The sequence below is a fragment of the Anas platyrhynchos genome, chromosome 3 (assembly GCF_047663525.1).
Source record: "Anas platyrhynchos isolate ZD024472 breed Pekin duck chromosome 3, IASCAAS_PekinDuck_T2T, whole genome shotgun sequence".
Classification (NCBI taxonomy): domain Eukaryota; kingdom Metazoa; phylum Chordata; class Aves; order Anseriformes; family Anatidae; genus Anas; species Anas platyrhynchos.
Window position 1 is genome coordinate 26,296,642 of NC_092589.1, and position 18,914 is coordinate 26,315,555.

General features: G+C 44.2%; 1 protein-coding gene across 1 annotated transcript; it reads right to left on the reverse strand.

Moving 5' to 3' along the window:
- Positions 1–3,304: 3,304 nt before the first annotated feature.
- On the reverse strand, positions 3,305–18,607 carry UTP25 (UTP25 small subunit processome component). The gene is made up of 12 exons (XM_027452992.3): positions 18,447–18,607; positions 17,590–17,629; positions 16,193–16,442; positions 15,210–15,422; positions 13,011–13,099; positions 11,362–11,772; positions 10,453–10,672; positions 8,232–8,434; positions 6,805–6,987; positions 6,087–6,199; positions 5,420–5,665; positions 3,305–4,620 (listed from the first exon to the last, which is right to left on the reverse strand). The coding sequence occupies exons 1-12, from the start codon at positions 18,557–18,559 to the stop codon at positions 4,374–4,376; spliced, it is 2,328 nt and encodes a 775-aa protein (XP_027308793.3). The 5' UTR covers positions 18,560–18,607; the 3' UTR covers positions 3,305–4,373.
- Between the last annotated feature and the right edge of the window lie 307 nt (positions 18,608–18,914).

Consider the following 18,914-nt stretch of genomic DNA (forward strand, 5'->3'; position numbering starts at 1 on the left):
GCATCTGTTTTACACAATCAAATATTTATTTCTAAAGTACCACTCAGCATTATGATCATTTCAATGCCTCCATTTCAGGTACAACTCACCAATTCCCAGTCCACCCAACAAAACAACCACCACCCACCCACTCCAAACAAAACTGAAACTAATTAAAATGTAACCAGCCCTGTGCTAATTATCCTTTGCCATCAGCCCAGCAAAGAGGATGAGATTTAAAACCACGGGGACCAATCTACATCTTGGCTCTAGTGTGGGCAAAAGCATCCTCTTGACTGGGATGAGAGCTGAGCTGGAGTAACGCAAATATATCATAAGCCCTGGGCTGTGCCTTTGAGCTAATGCAGAAGCTCGGGGAGCTCTCAGACAACTCTTCACTGTAACAGAGATGGTGAAGAGAGGAGCCCTCTGCCCTGCAGGAGAGCTGCTGCCTGGGGCAGGGATGGATCGCTGTCCTGTACCTGCTCCCACACCTCTGTCTCTCTGCACAGCCTCCTCTTACCTCCACCGTATGTTCTATCATGGAGGAGCTTTCTGAAAACCCTGCTGCAAAACAAGCTGTTTCCTCAGCCACACTTGGCTACCAAGTCCAAATAAAAAATCCCCTGGAGAGGAACTCCTGGCGCTGAGGCAACAAGAGCATGACTAACACAAAGCTCAGAAACCCTGGCAGCGTGTGACAGCACAACTGTAAAGTAATTGCTAATTCTCCTGTTGTTAACAAGAATGCTCCAGTTTCTATCTCACATGATTTGTCCCGTGTCTCCCAATGACTGCTACAAAGCTAACAATCTGCTTCCTTACAGTTTCTCAACTCCATAGACAGCGTCCTTAAGTCACCTTTCCCTCCCTCCTCTGCATTAATACAGTCATGAGCAGAAGGCTGGCTCCTATCCTGTGATCACATTTTCATTAAAAAAAAAAAAAAATAGATTGCCTTTTTGTCATCTTTGAAGGGAGCAACAAAACATAACAAACCTATTACCCTAATTAAGTTTTGTTAGTGAAAAAGGGATCCATTATAACATTAGCTCATCTACTGAAAGAATAATCCTAAAATCACAGAATCATTACGGTTGGAAGAGACCTCCAAGGTCACCTGGTCCAACCATCTCCCTACCACCAATGTCACCCACTAAGCCATGTCCCCAAGCACCACGTCCAACCTCTCCTTGACCACCCGCAGGGACGGTGACTCCACCACCTCCCTGGGCAACCCATCCCAGTGCCTGACTGCTCTTTCTGAGCAGAAATGTCTCCTTATTTCCAACCTGAACCTCCCCTGGCGCAACTTGAGGCCATTCCCTCTGGTCCTGTCACTGGTTACCTGTAAGAAGAGGTAGATATGCCTTTCTCTTGGTCATCAACTAGGTTTTCTTGAGAGACAGAAACTGCTGAAAAGTTCTTGTTAAACATCTTAATCCCAGTATATTTTTACTCTTGAGTTTGAATTCCCAGGAGCTAGCTAACGCTTCAGCACTCCTGCATTAGCAGCTGGCATCTGGCAAGCCTTCTGCCTGATGCCAGTCAACTCTCACATTGTGATACAACGCATTTCACGAATAAAAAGAACTCAGAATTAGTTTTCAGTGCTCAGAGATTCTCTTGAAACATGACTAAAGAGGGTTTTTAAGAAACATCACCGCCCTCTTAGAAGTACAGTGCCAAATCCAAAATGAACAAAATTTTGTTTTAGATTTGTCTTTCCTCAAGAGAATTAATTACTCAACATTGGTGAATTCTTGGAAAAATTTGCATTGCTAAGATTACATGCTGTCAAGGAAGAAAAAAAGGTAAAATATTGTATTTGATAGCATCTTTTCTTATTCTATGTATGTCAATTTTTAATAAGCACTGAATAATTAAAAAAAAGATTTAACCTTTGAATAATTAAAAACAAAAAAGAAACCTGTATGTAGGTACTCCATTTCTAAAACTACGCGTGTCCACAGTAACGAATGAGGCTCAGGGGCTGGCTCACCATCACCAGTTCTATTGGGTTTCAGAAGCCACCTCTCTGAAAGCCACATTGTCATGAGGAAAATGTGCTATAAGACAAGCTCTTAATCAACTAATTTAGAGCCAGCTGCTACTCCAGCAAATGAAGCGTGGTTATCAGTGAACACGCATCCAGGAGGGGCCAGACTGACCTCAGGGCTTGCCCTCTCACAGTAACTCACCGTATTTGGAGCCACTCTGGGATGAACTGCTTTGCAGAGCCTTGCTGTGAGCTGCACCACGGAATTATTTTAAATAAAATAAAAAGGGGGCAGAGGAGAGGTTTTAAGTAAGACCAAATCCTACACCCAGTTCACCACTGCTCTACTAACAGTTGAGCCATGGGAACATCATGGCAGAAGAGTAGGGAGGAAACTCCTCTACATCATCGCAAATACAGGAGCCCCCTGTACCACCAGACCTGTCTGATCTGCTGGTGCTGCTTCCCAGGCAGCCCGAGCTTGTAAGACTCCCTGCTAAAGCCAGTAGGATTGTGTCAGAGCAGAAAAATCTCAAGCATGAGCACTCTGAGGACAATTACGTATCTAACCTGTGATTGCATCTAGGGGCACTGACAGAAGGCCATTAAGAGGCATTTATATGTTACTTTGGAGATCAGTGAATTATAATTGGTAATCAACATTTTAAAAAAATGTACAGCTGGACTACACACCTCAAATATCAAAGCACACTTGTCTTTGGAATAAAATAGGTAGTCACTAGAAAAGTTATGAGGATCTCAAACTACAGTTTGGCCCCACTCCCACTGAGGCACTTTGCTATTAGCTTCAGCAAGAACAGAAAAATCCTCGCGTAGGCTCTGGAACAATACTCTTGCTGTTTCTTTAAGCAGTAGGTGCACTGCATCATTTTATCTCCCTAAGTAGCTATCCCACTTTAGCTTTCTCAGAGGTCAGCTATTCATCTGTGCTAAGCACATCCGGTGTAGGAAGAAAATGCCTTAATCCTGTTTTGTGTGCCTGCTTTTATATGCACATCCACAATTCTCCCACATAAAGCCTACGCCATACAAGAAGCATCCTCAGTGCTGCTCTGGCTGTCTCTGCTGCACAGCAGACAGATGTTCCCAGGAGCTCTGCTTTGGCTGGCTCTTAACTCTTGTGTGCTATAGCAGAGGTACTTAAAGTTAACAGAAATCATCACTTCAAATGAAAAGCAAGAAACTGCATGGGTTGGTGTGTCTGCTAAATGATTGCAGGACGTCAAATAACTACTTATGTTCACAGCCTCTGAGAAATACAGGAATAAAAAATACGATAAAAAATTGGCAAAAATAATATTCCTGTGCAGTCACTGACGGAGTTTATTTTACTTTGGTATACTTATTTAAGCCTCCTAGATGAGAATTCCTTCAAGTCTCATCTCAGCATGGATGTTTCCCTCCTGCGTTTGGGCTTGCACAGGACTCACCTGCCCCTCTACAGAACAGTCTTCCCACAGTCTTAACACAGGCTTACAAAACCCAGTCTCTCTACATTTAGCTCCTTTTACATTACACTTAGCTTCCTAGAAGTAGAAGAAAAGCAGCAGCACCATGACACTTCCATAAGCAACTATTAAGAGCAGCAGACTGAAAGAAAACAAAAAACAAAACCCACCCACGGTGCGAGATGAGAGAACACAGGTATTTGCAACTGCACCACAGGGTTTTGTACTCCACAAGACTGCTTTGGTGGTCATGGGGCTTAGCTTGGCTTTTCTGCCTGCCAAATTCAACTCTGATTTTTCCTTCAGAAAAAAATAAAAAAATATCTGGTAAAACTGACAGGCCAGGGTGCTGAAGGGAGGGTTGTAAATAGCAGACACAAATATTTAGGTCACTCTGGAAAAAATACAGAACCTCAGCTCCTACCCCAGCAAGTTCAACTCTCATTCAGTGTCCTTGTGCTGAAGTGGCTTTGCCTGCACCTCTCTTACCGAGGCTTACAAAATAATGACTGCCTTCATACTTGGGCACAGTTTTTTACCTAGATTAAATGAAAAAGTTGCCTTTGATAAAAGAAGGAGTTTGCACCAGAAGATTAAGTGGAACAATCCAATCCAAAGGTTTGGATTGTGATCCAGCAGATCACACCACCAATTTTTACTGAAGAGTGAGTTTTCGGCTATACAAGAATAGTGATAACTCTGGATTGATTTTCGTTTTATACAGAAGAAACCCCACAACCTTGAATGACATCCTTTGTTTCTTGTTGGACAGAGAACTGAAACATAAGATTTCATACTGCATGAACAATTTCAGCAGAACTTAGTAAAAGGGACTAAAAAGTTTAAAACATTTCTAAAATGCAACATCAAAAAGTGCATTAGGAGTAAAAAACAGGTCCATTGATTTGTCTTGCCTGCAGTATCACTTAATCATTTTCTCCTGTAACAAAGAGGTGCACATTTTTCTTGGACTGGAGCATTTGAGCTGTGCGATCTATGCCAACCACTGCAGCCAATTTCTGAGCATCATACTTGGAGTACAGCACAGTACAGGTCCACGTAGCATCCACTCCACTGTCTGTGGCCTTCATCATATTGCAAATCTCACTGTAGAAGTGGGAGTAGGTTGGTAACTCATAGAAAATGAGGTTCCTAATACCTTTTATTGTATACCTGTAGGAGAAAAAAAAAAAAAGTAAAGTAACTTTGTCGGAATTTTGTACAAAGTGTGCATGTTACCAATCCCATCTCCCTTCCTCCAATTTCCACTATCTTCAATGCACTTCAGCTCAACTCTGCAAACCCTGTATCACAAACTGACGACTAAACTTGCCATGGGTGTGGAATTAAGGGAGGTCTAACACTGCCAGGCACTGTGACTTCCTCTAAAGTACAGCCCACTACCAATTTTGCAGTATTCAGCCTCTTTGGCTTAGATTCTAAGATAGTAAAGTCTGATTACACTGATACTCGTGATTTTTATTTTTTTTTAATATATTTGCCAAAACATCTTCTGCTAATAGCAAAACCTGTTCCATCAGAAACTTCCGACCAGCTCCAGTCAGGATGCAGCAGATTTTTCCTTTGGCCTCAGCCTGCTATATTGAATTATTGAACTAATTGCATAACCTTTTCCAGAATTTTATGTAGTTACAGTGGCTCAGATGAGCACTAATAAAAGGCACAGTGAACCCCATTTTGCAGGATGTATCATCCTCTCCCAACATCAGTGGAATTTGGCAGCACGTACCTTGCTGAATAAAGTCCTGTGCATACCATGGCAGCATGCAGAAATTTTTCAAGTAAACTAAGAAGCTCTTATATCACTCAAAGAACTCCTTAGGAAGATCAAACAAGTTCAAAAAGCACTACAGCCCATCTATGACTAAGGTCACTACACTTCCAAAACAGTACACATGCAACCCACAGGAAGACTCAGGCCTCTTTTGTAGAAGTGGAATTCCCAATTCACCTTTTGTAAAAGTGGAAGCGCTCAGTGAGCAGTAAGAACTGCTTCTCTCCCTCGAGAAAGAAGCGCCGTGCTCTGCAGATGCCACCCTTTTTAGTGTATTCACAAATATGAGCAAAATTCAGGTCCTCTTTCTTGAAGTAATTTCGAAGACGCACGTAGTCAAAATATGACGGAACATAAATGAGCGTGTGTGACATGATGGCATCGCGGTACTCGGGCAAAACCTTGTCGATGAAAAACTGAAACCTAAGTTAAGAAAGCATGCATGTTTTAATCAGAGTTAACACCTGTTTTCCAATGCTGATATAACCTCAGACAGGACTATCATCAGACACAACAGACTACTGAACATTTTAACCATGTATTTCCTTCTTTAACTTAGGATATCTACGCTTGTAGAAGATAATGGTCTAAAGCTTCATCAGCTCTATCCAGGTATGGTAGAGACCGGTATTGCTTTCCAATGTTTTATTCTCCAGTGCCTTAGACATGAACTTCCACATTGCCTTAAAGCTGTGCAGAGTCCAGCCCATGTCAGAAGGCCCACGAAGGCACATTTCTATTGAGAAATCCCCCTGGCCCTACACTCTGCAGGAAGCAATACACTCAACTAAATCTGAAGTTGTGGTCATGAGGGCACAGCAAAACGGTTTGGAACACAGAGTACCTCGTATCTATCACGGAAGTTAAGTTTTCAGCTTCTATCCTCCGAAAAACATGAGGGAGCTGGACAACAACACGGCTAATGGAGCCAATGAGCGGTACGTTGCGGACAGCCACCTGTGGGAACAAAGCAGGATGCTCAGGGAAGCAGCATCTCAACGCAGCCACACCCCAGCCAGCCTTCTGCTAGCAACTCACATCTGTGAGCAGTGCATAAGGCTGATTTTAAGCAAGCTCCAATACCAAAATACATCCACATATACTTGACCAAGCTGCTAAAGATGCACAACAGCTGCTTATGTCCTGCCTTTCAATTATTTGAGAGATGGACAACTCAGATTTTTACTTTTTCTTTCAAATAGCTGCTTGTGCTTCAGACATAGCAGGAATCATAAAAACAGAAGATGTTGAACCGTTGGTTTGACGACAGATTCAACAGAACAAGATAATCTGCATCAGATTAAGAAAAAATAAAACCTAATTTCAAACATGAAATGGAAGGATCAAGTACTGCTGCAAGAGGAGCATCTTTTTATGGCTTTGGCACAGCATTAGATATTGTCATGCAGCATCATGCAGACTCGGACTGAAACACTTTGATAATGGAATTACTGGCACACAGACTTTTACAACTAAAATACAGTTTTTCCACACATTGGGTTTTCCTCTTCTACTCCCCCTCCGTTATGCCTAAAAAGTCTTGAGCTCATCTGTGAACTCACCTGCCCTGTATAATTGAAGCAGTGTTTGTTGAAGATGGAGTTAATCTGGGGATCTTGAAGAGCACTGAACAGCAGCGTCTGACGGTAGTACTTGGACCAGTTGTTGAGACTCAGCATTCGCACTCGGGAGAAGTCTACCCCATGGGATTCCAAAGGCAGCAGATTAATGTGCTTCATCAGGTGCTACACAGAGACAGAAAAACACATCACTGCAGACTGATACCACTGCACCCAGACTGCACGAGCCTTAACTGCAGCAAAAAGTGGGCAGGGATGAGCAAGAAAGCACAGAATTTAACAGTAGTGATCTCCCAAGACACAGCTGTTTGGAGTTTATTGACCATATCAAGAGTACTTTAAAAATTTCATTCCACAGAACTTAGAAATACCATCTCTTAAGTCATCAGTAACAGCAGCCTTTGCTGCTTCTCCCACAGGGCATGTCTAATGGATCTGTCTGTCTGTACTGACGTAAATGGGCCCACGGTTTCTGAGCCAGAAGCAGCCCAACTGCAGTCCCTGCTGCATTCAGCACCAGCCTGGGTTCCAGCCACGAAATTCACCCCAGTTTGGCCTCACTAAATGATACTTTGGACCAGTATTGCTGCTGCTCCATGGCAGGCAGCTGCACCCAAAAGCAAAAGAGAGAACAGGCTCCAGCACACATTCTGTGAGTATTGTGTAGGCTCCTGGGCCTCACCAGGAAGCAAGATGCCTTCTGGGCTCATTCCAAACGTACAGTAACATCACGCTGTTGCAATGTCAGGCCAAAAAACCTCTAAGGTGCTTCCATGTGAAACAAACAAAAAAAAAACAATCCTCAACCTTTCAGTCTTGAAAACTTTTATTAACCAAAAGCCATGAAGTATGGGTACTAGCACAAATTAACCACAATCCTACAGCTATATTTTCGCTATCCATACATGAAAAGCTTTAGACTGCTTAACTTAGGACATGACTACTGGTTAATATTTCTGCAGTCAGCGGAGACAAGCACCAGTAGCCATTGCTTTCTGGGGGAACCTCAAATAGATTGCACAAATTCCTCACACGGCTGCAGTCTGACAGACACCGGGCAGTCAGGCAACTGGCAGATTTTCTCCTAGATGTGATTAAAAGAATCATCATTATTGCATCCTGCAAGACAATTAAAACTCCCCAAAACAACAAGCAAAAAACTTCTGATGACACACACCACTAAAGCACCAAATAGTAAGGTTCACTCAGAACAATTACTGAATACTACCAAAAGCTGTAGGAAAATCTTTCGTAGTGTAAGAAAAATAAACAGCAGGGTGAAGGAGAGAAAAGGAACAAGCATATGTGTCTAGTTAGAAAAAAAAGTAAAACTGTTCATTGTTAAAAATAAGTTGCAATCAGACTAACAAGACACAGTGCAACTGAAAAAAAAATTATGGAAAACGCACCAGAACATGTTCCCAATTCTGCATCAGGTAAATATCTGCTTGATCAATTATGAGCATTTCTATCGACGACAGAAAATCGAAATCTCTCTTTTTCTCCCCCTCTGCGCCAATGACAGTCCTCATGCCCAGGGGAGAGGCAATGATGATGTCCGATGAGTAAAATGGTGCATACAATCTCATACTCTTCTGCAGAATCGCAACCCCTGTCCGACAGCAAACAGCATTTTCTTAGTCAAGGTCAATTATCAACCGTTTTCTTCCCGACGGCTCTGTACCAGTAACTCCTATGTTCCTTCTCCCTTAGCACATGCTAGTGATTAGAGCTGGACAAATCAATCTGGCTGAAACTCTTTCCTGAAAATGTGCTTATACACCCCACCCCCATTCCACAGCCTTCGGCAGATTTTCATGAAGTTCTGCAAACTCTTTTGGAAGTTGTTTTTTTTTTTTTTCCCCAGATTTTTCTTAGCTTGAACAACATTTCTGAACTGAAACACATTTCTCCTGATTTTCTGTTAAGAAAAAAAAAAAGGGAAGGCTAAAAAGATTCAGGAACACAAAAGCAGAAATGATTAACTGTTCCCTTTACCCTAATCTCTGGGCTTCAGTCTCTGCCATTACATGCTGTAGTAAGAGTTACCTTAATCTGTCATGCAAGATTCAGTGTGGACCTCTTGACTATAGACTGCTTTCATTCACAGGACCACTTCGGTTGCTACTAAAATGCCACGGACAAGGCTTAGCACCTTACAGAGGCTGCAAGCACCAACAGTGCTGCACTACTGCCAGGTACCTGGCTTCTCAGGATGCATGCTGCAGTGTGCAGGACAGATTAGCTCATGCATCACCTCTCGTGCTACAGAGGGGAAAAGGAAGGAATCAAAGGAGTCTATTACTTGTGCCATAGCTACTGGGCAACAGTTTTCTGATCTTAAAATCCAGATCTGAACCGTGTTCGAATGGTTCAACCAGAGGTTGCCCAGCACAGGGGTCTCTTCAGCTTCTCTCCCTATCTGCGTGATGACAGCGACCACAGCTACAGCTGAAGGCTCTTTAAGATGCTTTCAAGAATTCCAGGGACCTCTCCTGCTATCTATTTTAACCTGATGATAAAATGAAATAAAAGGCACAACTGGTTGGATTTCCAGGAAGAAAGCACCACTTTTCAACAAAACATGTCATCACATACACAGTTTAACAACTGTAAGTCATCTTTGGTTTAAAGATGTGAAAGGGTGGGTTTTAGTAAGGCATAACAAACACGATTTAAATTACATCTTAGCGCTGAAGTAACGGGGTGTGAAGCACACTAAGAAAGAATAATTATGCTGCTTCTCTGACTTGCTTCTGCAAGTAACAGCACTGAAAGTTTCTTCAAGCATTTTTTCACCCCTAGTAAGTGGATCAAACAGGCTGTAGTACAGGAGAGAGTTGAAAGGAAAATTATTTTGCTACAAAAAGTAAGATGTTCTCAGCAAGATAGATATTCACTGGGGAAGCAAGTAGTTCCCACTCAGTCGTTCTTGCATCTTCCACTGTATCGTTAAATCTCTTGGGATGCCAATTTATCTTTCAAGGGGCAATAATTTCAAGAGCCTCTTATCTGTCAAGCTAAGTTAGAAAAACTGCCTACTCACTGTGGCAGCTCCAGGAACTGAACTAATTCCCTGCACACTGAGTTACTACAACAGCATGACATTACGTTATGAAACAGTCTTAAATTTGCTGCTTGTCCAACAGTCCTACCTGCTGGCCATCCCTTTGCATTCATGAAGGCCATGTGCAATACAGCAGAGAACCGCTTTGCTTAGTACTGAGCTTTAATTTTGTTCCCACTGTTACTGATTTATAGATAAACTGTGAATAACTGCTAACTTGAGATGATTTTTTTTTTTAATAAAATGAAAGATTTTGCTGCATAAATCAAGACTATCCTCTATAATGAGGTGTGGGCAACCCTGCCACAATAAAGCACTCAGTGTATTTTAAGTGACTCTGAACTTGATGTGAAAATCATTACCTCTGCATTTTCTCTTCCTTTTTTGTGGTAAGGCACAGAATATTTTCAGAACTATTCAAGTTGCTGATACAAAAACCAGCATAAATACCTCAGAATCTAAAGTCCCACCAGCCCTGATGGCTCCCAGACATTTAGCAAACACTTGTTAGATTACCTCCCCCTGCTTTACAAGCTAAAGTCATCTGTTCTGTATGTCATTACCGATTCTGAAATGGTCATCAATGTTGCCAGCGAAGACAGCTTCATAATCTTCAGGTCTTTTCAGATTGGGGGGCCTCTCTTCCGGGTCAGAGCCAAACTCTCCCTTGAAGCGCTTTTTATTACTTACATCTATTTTTCTTTTGTCGTTCACTTCAAGAAGACTGATGAGAATGTGCACAATTCTCAAAGCACATTCCCGGAAGGGCACTATCATCAGCACCTGCACAGATCAACAGTTACAACAGAACAACTCATAAAATATGTAATGATTTTGACTTGGATCTGCCCCCACTGGGCTTCCCAACAGTCAAAACAAAACCTCAGCCCCCTTCCCCAGTACAATCACCAACCATCTCTGCCTACGTGACAAAACCTGATCTGACAGATAGGCCTGTGCCCTAAGTCAAGGCACACACATCTACACTGGAAGAGGCCCCTAGCTTGTGACTTCCTTATGGCATGTCACCAGTTAGCGTCTCTGAGGAAAGGCAGGCCCAGATGGGTCCACATGGAAGCAGAACAAGCCAGATTCTGACATGCAGCAAGGAGAGGATGTGCTGGGACACAGCGTGCTTGTGGACACGGACTGGCCAGCAGAGCAGTGCGGTTCTCCATCTCACACAGAGCGTATGATTACAGAGCATGGTTAAACACATTTTTCTGTTCTCCCAACCCCTCTTTGGGTTTTGTTTGAATCCAGCTCTGCAGACCGCAATGGGCACAGGAACAGGCTGGCTGGAACTTGTGCTCGCTGCTTCTCTGCCCTGCAGACGACTCTCAGGCATGGCCAAGGGCTGCAGAAAGGCACATGCCTAGGAATCCGTCACATAACAGGGCAGCAGGATGTTTACACAGCCTGACCGAGCACGCGGGGTGGGCAGGGGAACCACATCTATGAAGCTCTCTTACCTTAGGCCTGGTGAGCCCCTGGTCCCTGTAGTCATCGCTGTCCGTCCCTGGCTTCTGGTCTCTCTTCTTGGCGTTGTTGCTGAGCACCTGGGCGTTCGCCTTCAGGACATGGTTCAAGGCGTGCAAGCAGTACGCGTGCCGGATTTCCTCTCCATTCGTTAAAGCATTTCTTTCTGGATAGAACAAGTCCTTGTAGGCATTCATGATAGAGAGGAGCTCTCTTTGTAAGGGGGTAAAAGAGGGATCGTTCGGTTTGGTCGTTGGCGACAGGAACTGCTTATTCACTTTTGGCCACGTGGATTCTAAAGGCTTATGAAGATGAAGCTGCTTCACATCAAATTCTTTGTCTGGTTTTAAAGTTGTATTTTTCTCCAAAGTGGAAGAAAAAGTTAACTGACCCAGCCTCGGCCACTGAAGGAAAAAAAATAAAAATATATATATATAGACTGATACATAAAAGGAAGAGTCAAATATACCAAACATGGTACAGCTAAAAGCACAGAAGTACATCACCACAACTGAGAGTTTAATCAGGTTCATGAAATTTGAGGAACTACCTTCTCATAATACAAGCTGACACCTTTTTTTTTTCCCAACAAGCAATCTCTTCCTTAGTATTTACCCCAGAAAATAACAATAAACTTGAGCTCACTAAACCTGGATGTACTTTGCAGTGACATGGCTACAACTGTCCTCATTTTGCCAATGAGAAAACTGAGGAAGACGAAGGATGTCATTTCTGCCAGCCCTGGTGCTCAACCACGCTGAGGTGCATGCTGCTTTTGAAGGGTGAGACTTTTCAGTGCATCAGGGGAAAGCTCTAAGCCTCCTGCCACACAAGTTGTCCCATTCTGTTTCCATAATGTTGCTACACCCAATTAAGTGAAGATGCATCATACATTGCTTTAGGTGGCACTGGTATTTTTGGCCACCATATTAAAAAAAAAAAACAAAACTACAAGAAGTCACAGCTTGCTCCCTGACTGACTGTTGGATCTCTTCCAACAAATGTCACCCAGCATATGGCTGACCAGAATGCAGGGCAGCCCTCCAAAACAAAATCAGATGTGAAAAAGTTAAGAAGCAAAGGTTTGTCTAAAAATGACTATTTTGAAAACCAGTATTCTGCTTCAAGCACTGAGGTGGTTTTCTGGTACTGTAATTCACACATTACTTCCAGTATTAACAAACGGGTTAAAACCCACCTTTACCTGCTTGTGAACGTGTACGGAGATACAAGTGTCTTGAACAAGAACATGAGTGGGCATCACAAGTACTTGTAAGACTGCAAAGGGTCACCTCACAAATTCAGTTGCAGAGCACGTCTCTGGCATCCTGCTGTTACTACACAGAGACCAGTCCTGTTCCCACCCAGTGCCACGAGCACACACCTCTGATCTCAGGATTATAAACTAAACTCTAAAACTCTTTTTTCAGGCATGTCACCACGCGCCGATGTAACAGCAGACTTTACATTTCAACTCTTGCTCAGCATTAAGCTAAGAAGAAAACACTTCAGCAACAATGCAGTGACAAAACCTTGACAATTCCAGAGCCAACAATAATACAAACCTACTGCACTTGTATACAATACATTATTTTTATCTCAGCATCTTTTGGAGCATTGAATTGCTACAGGACAATGTTACCTTGATTTGACTTGAAGTTTTAGAAAGCGTAGACATTTTTTCTACTTCTTTTTCTTCAAGTTCTTTGTCCATGTGCTGTTTAAATGGATCTATGTGTAACAACAACAACAAAGAGTCCTGAGAACTGTTGTAGCTAATACAAGAATCAAGTTTCAGAATGGATTTGCAAATGACACGAACAGTTTCTGTGCTGGCCAACACCACAGCTAAAACTAGTTATTTCAAAGCACCAGAGATGCGAAAAAGGATGTCAAATTCTCTCTACAAAAACACAGAGAACAGATTTGACAGATTGCCTAAAAAAAAAAAAAAAAGGGAGGGAAGCAGAGAAAGAAAACGAAGCACTTATGGAAGCGCTAGGACTTTCAGTCACAAAACAAATGTTGGACAGGAAAGCAATATGTAGTAGAAAAGACTGTGGCAGTTTTCTGCTTGAGGCTCTGATACCGATAAACATCAGTTAGCATTTCTGCTCCTTGCAGGTGAAATAGGCTGTCAACAGCAAAGACCCAAGTGAGCTTACTGCCGAGGGCTCTGCATCTCCGGGCACTGATAGGAACACACGGATAAAGCACAGAAAGAGAAGGAGATCTGGGTGAAGGAAGGCAAAAATTGCCAAAAGTGAACAAAAGTACAATTTATCTAATCAGCATTTCTTTTGGGAAAGCAGAGGGAGGCAGGAAACTGTAACATCATATTATATGCAAAGACTCAGGGATGCACAATTAACAATTAATATGCAAAGCTTATTTTGAAAACCAAACCCCACATACTGCTTGCAGCACAGTAGCACTCACTGCATGAGGAAGAGCAATTAGAGGACACTAGTGCTTGCCAGAGGATATCTAGCCCAAGTTATACAGCAAAAGTCAAGCCATTCGCTAATCAGGACATACTGCCTGATAATCTATGTTCCCAGCAATGCAATCGCACGGCTATCGTTTAATTGTAGCAGGGGCTCTCTCTTCAGTAAGTCCTACCAATTCCCCCAATTGTCAAATTAAGAAGAGGAAAGACAATGAAGCATTTTCAGAAATTCTAGTCATCCCAGGACCCGAGGAGAGATTCATTCACTTTCTGCTGTCTTAGGCATATAAGATCTTCTGTAACAGATTACAAAGCCACTCCCGAGCTACAGCAACCGACTGAAAAGTAGTGCATCATTTATAGGTTGAAGAAAGCTGTTAGGATACTTGGCATGCAGTTGGAGAGCTGTGGTTCTCATTAAAATACAACGCCAACGGCCTAAGTAATATTCTCATGGTAACAAGAAGGAGCTGTTTCTTCTATCACACGGCCCTTTGATGCTTCCCCACATTTCATGTATCAGCTAGGCTGCCTCCCAGATCTAATGTCAGCTGCTGCTCTAAGATGACAAGCCAGCATCACTAGGGATGCTACAAACATACTCCCCTCTCTCAAACTACGCCATCTGATATTAAAACCACAGAGCATGAAATATGAATAGGAGCTCTGCGAGTGCCAGCGTGTGGCATAGGCACTGAAAGATCACAAACCCGTGCACACGGCTATTTGTATTACACGTGGTGGGATGACTCCAGCACTGGGGCACAGCCTTCACCCATGGGTGCACTGCGGCACCGAGACGCTGGGCAGCTCCCTCAGGAGACAGCACACAGATGCTGTCATGTCTTCCTGATCCTGGGGTAGTCAGACTGCTCTGCACAACCTTCAAAATCCAAGAGCCCTGAGCAGTCATCTAGATTACTGTACCTGCCTCGGCTCCTCTCCTCTACCTCCACCCAGCTGTGAAGGATCCTCTCACTGGTCAGTTGTGTGACCACCTCCAGCACCGTCCGTGCCAAGAATACCTTCCACGTTCCAGTGCAGGCTTGCAAGACCCCTTACACTGCACCAGCTTTTTTAATTACCACTAACACGTTAGAAGAAGACAACCCCCTCCACGCACATTTCTAGTTCCTGGTATTTTAGGCTTTACAAGTCACAGCAGAAACAAATCCCCGTCCACAGGCGCTGCAGGAAACGAGCGGTTCATCTACACGCCCGCATTAGCTTTAAGTGTCCCTTATGCAATGGGCTCACACGTGGGCAACGCAATGAATCACGCAGCCAGAGAACTCAGAAGCTATACAGCATCTCATTAAGGCATTTGATAATTTACACAGTACAGATGCTCCTCAAGAGGCAGCTCACTAAGCAAAGTACACTACATTTTACCTTGTGAAAAGGCTCGTGAAGTATTGTTCTCTTTCTTGTCCGCATCGCAACCTCCGCTCTCCTCTTCCATGAAATTGGTTTCCAAGCTAAATTCAGATTCGTGTTTCACATCAGTGAACTCCTCGATTGCTCCATGGCTTAGGTCACAAGAGGCATCCGCGCCATCATCCTGCTCCTGGCCGAGTGCCTCTTCTGCTGTGTCTTCAGCTATGACTTGTTAGAGAGAGAAACAGGTTATCATCTTCTGGGAAAGCTATTATTGATTGCTACCTCTGGCTGCCTACGTTGTTCACTTGGAGAAAAAGTTTTTCTCCAAATACTGTATGCAAAAAGATAAAAATGGGCTTTGTATTTTACATTTTGGAAAAAAAGAAATAACCTTTGGCTGGCTAGCATGCCAAACATTAAATAATACAAAACATGTTTCCTCAGGGAAAATATACGGAATAACCTATTCAGAAAACACAACTTTTAGTTTCTGATGACCTAAAACAACTTAAAATAATGAAAAATTGACTCCTCTCAGAATTTCTTTGCAGACTTCATGAATGAGGTTGTCTTGTCGTAAGGGAGGAGGTTTCCTTGTATTTTAAATATACTTTCCTCTGCTGTGAGGCAAACCTTTTTCTCCTCTTAGTGGCAGCAGCCAAACCAGATGCTGTGTGAGAGAACAGCTTGCGTCTCCCAGCGAGTGGGTGAGAACCCCTGGTATGCTGCTCCATGTGGATTTCCCCTGTGCTGCCGCACAAACAACATCTGAGGGAGAAGCAGCGGGCTGCCTGCCGGAAAATGAGCAGAGCTACCCCCCGCCCTGCAAAACCCCCCGGCAGCTGCTGCTCCCACCCACCAAGAGGCAACAGAGCAACAGAGCCCCCAGCCAGCAGAGCACCCAGCCAACAAGTGTGATCTTGGCTAAGAACAGGCATCGCTCAAACCCTCTTACTGAAGCAACGTTTACCAGAGTAAGGGAAAAGGCAACCTACCTTCCTCCTGGGCTGGTATTTCATCCTTGTCTGCTTCAACGCCAGCTGCTTCTTCAGGCTCCTGGGAGCCTTCGCTGCCCAACTCCACCTCGCTCTCGCCAGCCTCTTCTGATTCACTTTCCTCTTCCTCGTCCTCACTTTCAGACTCAGGAGAGGTCTTCAGGGTAGCCAGTAGCTTGTGGTACACAGGGACAGGTTCCACTTCAATCTCCGAGTCGCTTTCTGCACTTGATTTATCAGAGTTGTCAGACTAAAAGTGAAAACAGTAACACTATTATGCAGCACGTGAACACCCTCACCTCTAGATCCCATGCTACACATTCCTCTTCCCATTCTATCCCTATGCAGATGCAGTGGGACTTCTCAAAAACCTCCATGTTATGTAAATAGTTATTCTGGACACCTCCGTTTAGATTTTGAAAGCATCTTGGTAGACCTAGGCCCTAGTACCTCATTCTGTACTGATTTGAGCCTGAGCATCTCAAAATTTGGTTCTTTTAGGCCCAGCTGAGTCAATACATTTGTTCTCCACAGACAAACCGGCCCTGGATTTTCCTAGGAAAACCATGCGCACAACAAAAATTGTAGAAGGGCACACATACAAGCAGAAAACACTTCAAGGTTTCAAGGAAGTAAGGGAAATAACCTTCAGCTGACAGAAGTCCACCGAGGAGTTGGTCAGGTTTGACTCAGCTCTAAGCTTCAAACAAGTTAGACTCTAAGAGCCAGTTCTGTCCCAGGCCTGAACAAACCATCCACAACATACCTGGTTATAGTCACCATTACAGTGAAACCAGGAGTACGAGCAAAGCACCATTTGCTTCTTTTTTAGGTTCTTTCAGTCCAAGGTGAGCACTCAGTATATACAACATTAATGCAGTAAGTGCTAAAGGAAACAAGTGGACAGTGTAACTCATTGTTTCTCCAGACTGAAACTCTGAAGCGTTTAATTAATCTGACAATAAAAGAGGTTAACTGAAAGAAAACTAAAGCATTGGCAATTTGAAGAAGGGGAACGAGCATGAACATTTGCTCGAATTAACATAAAATTTCTTCAGTCAACAGAGAACAAAACATCTCATCCCCTAACTCACGCACCCCTAACTTTATTAGTATCATTAAAACAACTTTACAGCATCATTTACTTTTCACCATGATTAAGTAATGTGAAACAAAACAGAACCAGCCAAGAACAGCAATATTATACCCTGCTTCTTCTGATGTCTCATGGTTTTCACAGTCTGACACTACAGAGAACAACTCATCATTCATTTTTTCCTCCTAAGAAGCAAGTTTTCTAAGACAGAACTGAATCAGCCTAAACAATGCAAAATGCTCAGTGTTTCACTCCACTGAAGTGCACAAAGATGGAAGTGAGGAAGAAGAAAATATATTACCAGTTCACAAATCTGAGTTGCTTCTAGTCTTCCAGAAACCCTGAAAAAAAAAAAAAAGGATTGAAATATTTTACTCTGTCAATGTTACTATGTGCAGTACAAAAACAGAAGAGGGGGAGAAGAAATTGTTGAATACATGAGTCTTAGAGAAGTTAAGAGAAAGCTTAAAACCATCATACATCACGGCATTGTCCCTAAGAAAACAGACTCACTGCTCACCCTGAGAGGTTTCTCTCTCAGCTGATATGGCCTATAAATGAAGCCTGAGTACAAATGATCAAAAAGAGAAGTATTTTAAAGCAGAATCCGTCTTTAAACAGAAGGCTGTTTATATACATACCCACAAGAGCATAAACACTGTAAAAGCTACGTGTGAAGTGAAGAACACCCTGCAGGACAAACTGTACCTGGCGAGGCTCAGAAGGAAATTTACCCCTCTCTTCTCAGAGGAGAAAGGCCAGGCCAGAGCCACCTGAAAGGAAGGGCTGCGGGACAACTTTTAAAGGATCATAAAAGTTAGGCAAGAGCGCGAGGGCTCCCTGGAGCCGGCAAGGCTGACGTTTGGCTCAGGATAATAAGCTCACAGTGATGAGAGCGCCTGCTCAGCCGGAGGAGACGATGCAGCAGGCAGCAGCCGCGGTTGGGGCGTACCAGGCGCATCCTCTGGCTGCTGCCTCCCCCAGACCCGGGTCCCAAACCTGCTCGGCGTTTTTTTTCCAAGCCCCTTCGTGCAGCACAGCAACCCAGGGCAGGAGCCGGCCTGCTGCGCTGAACATCGATCCGGCAAGCAGGGCAGCCTACCGCAGGGCTTCCCCTCGCCTCTCGGGGCGCCCAGCCGCCCCGGGATCCCCACTCACTTGTCGTGGAAGGGGTGCTCCTCCCCGAAGTCCTTCAGGTGCTTTTTCTGCTTCTTGCTCAGGCCCAGAGCCGCCGCCGCCGCCGCCCTCCCGCCGCCGCCGCGCTTCCCCATGCCGCCCGCCCGCCTTTACGGCCCGGCCGTCAGGCGCCGCCGTCGCGCTACCGGCCGCGCCCCCTCCCGCGGGGAGTCCCGAAAGCGAGGGCGCAGGAGGGCAGCCAGGAGGGTTTTGGAGAACTTTAGAGTTAGGAGACCTCACAGCCTGTCCGGGCAGCCCGTCCCGGCGCTCTGTCACCTCACAGTACAGAAGTGCCCCCTCACGTTGAGCAGGAACCCCCGGGGCTTCAGTCTGTGCCCGCTGCCGTGGCAAATGGAGCGGCTCCGTGCCCTCGGCACCCCCCCTCGGATATTTACACACACTGAGGAGCTCTCCCCTCAGCCTTCTCTTTTCCAGACCCTGCTCTCTCAG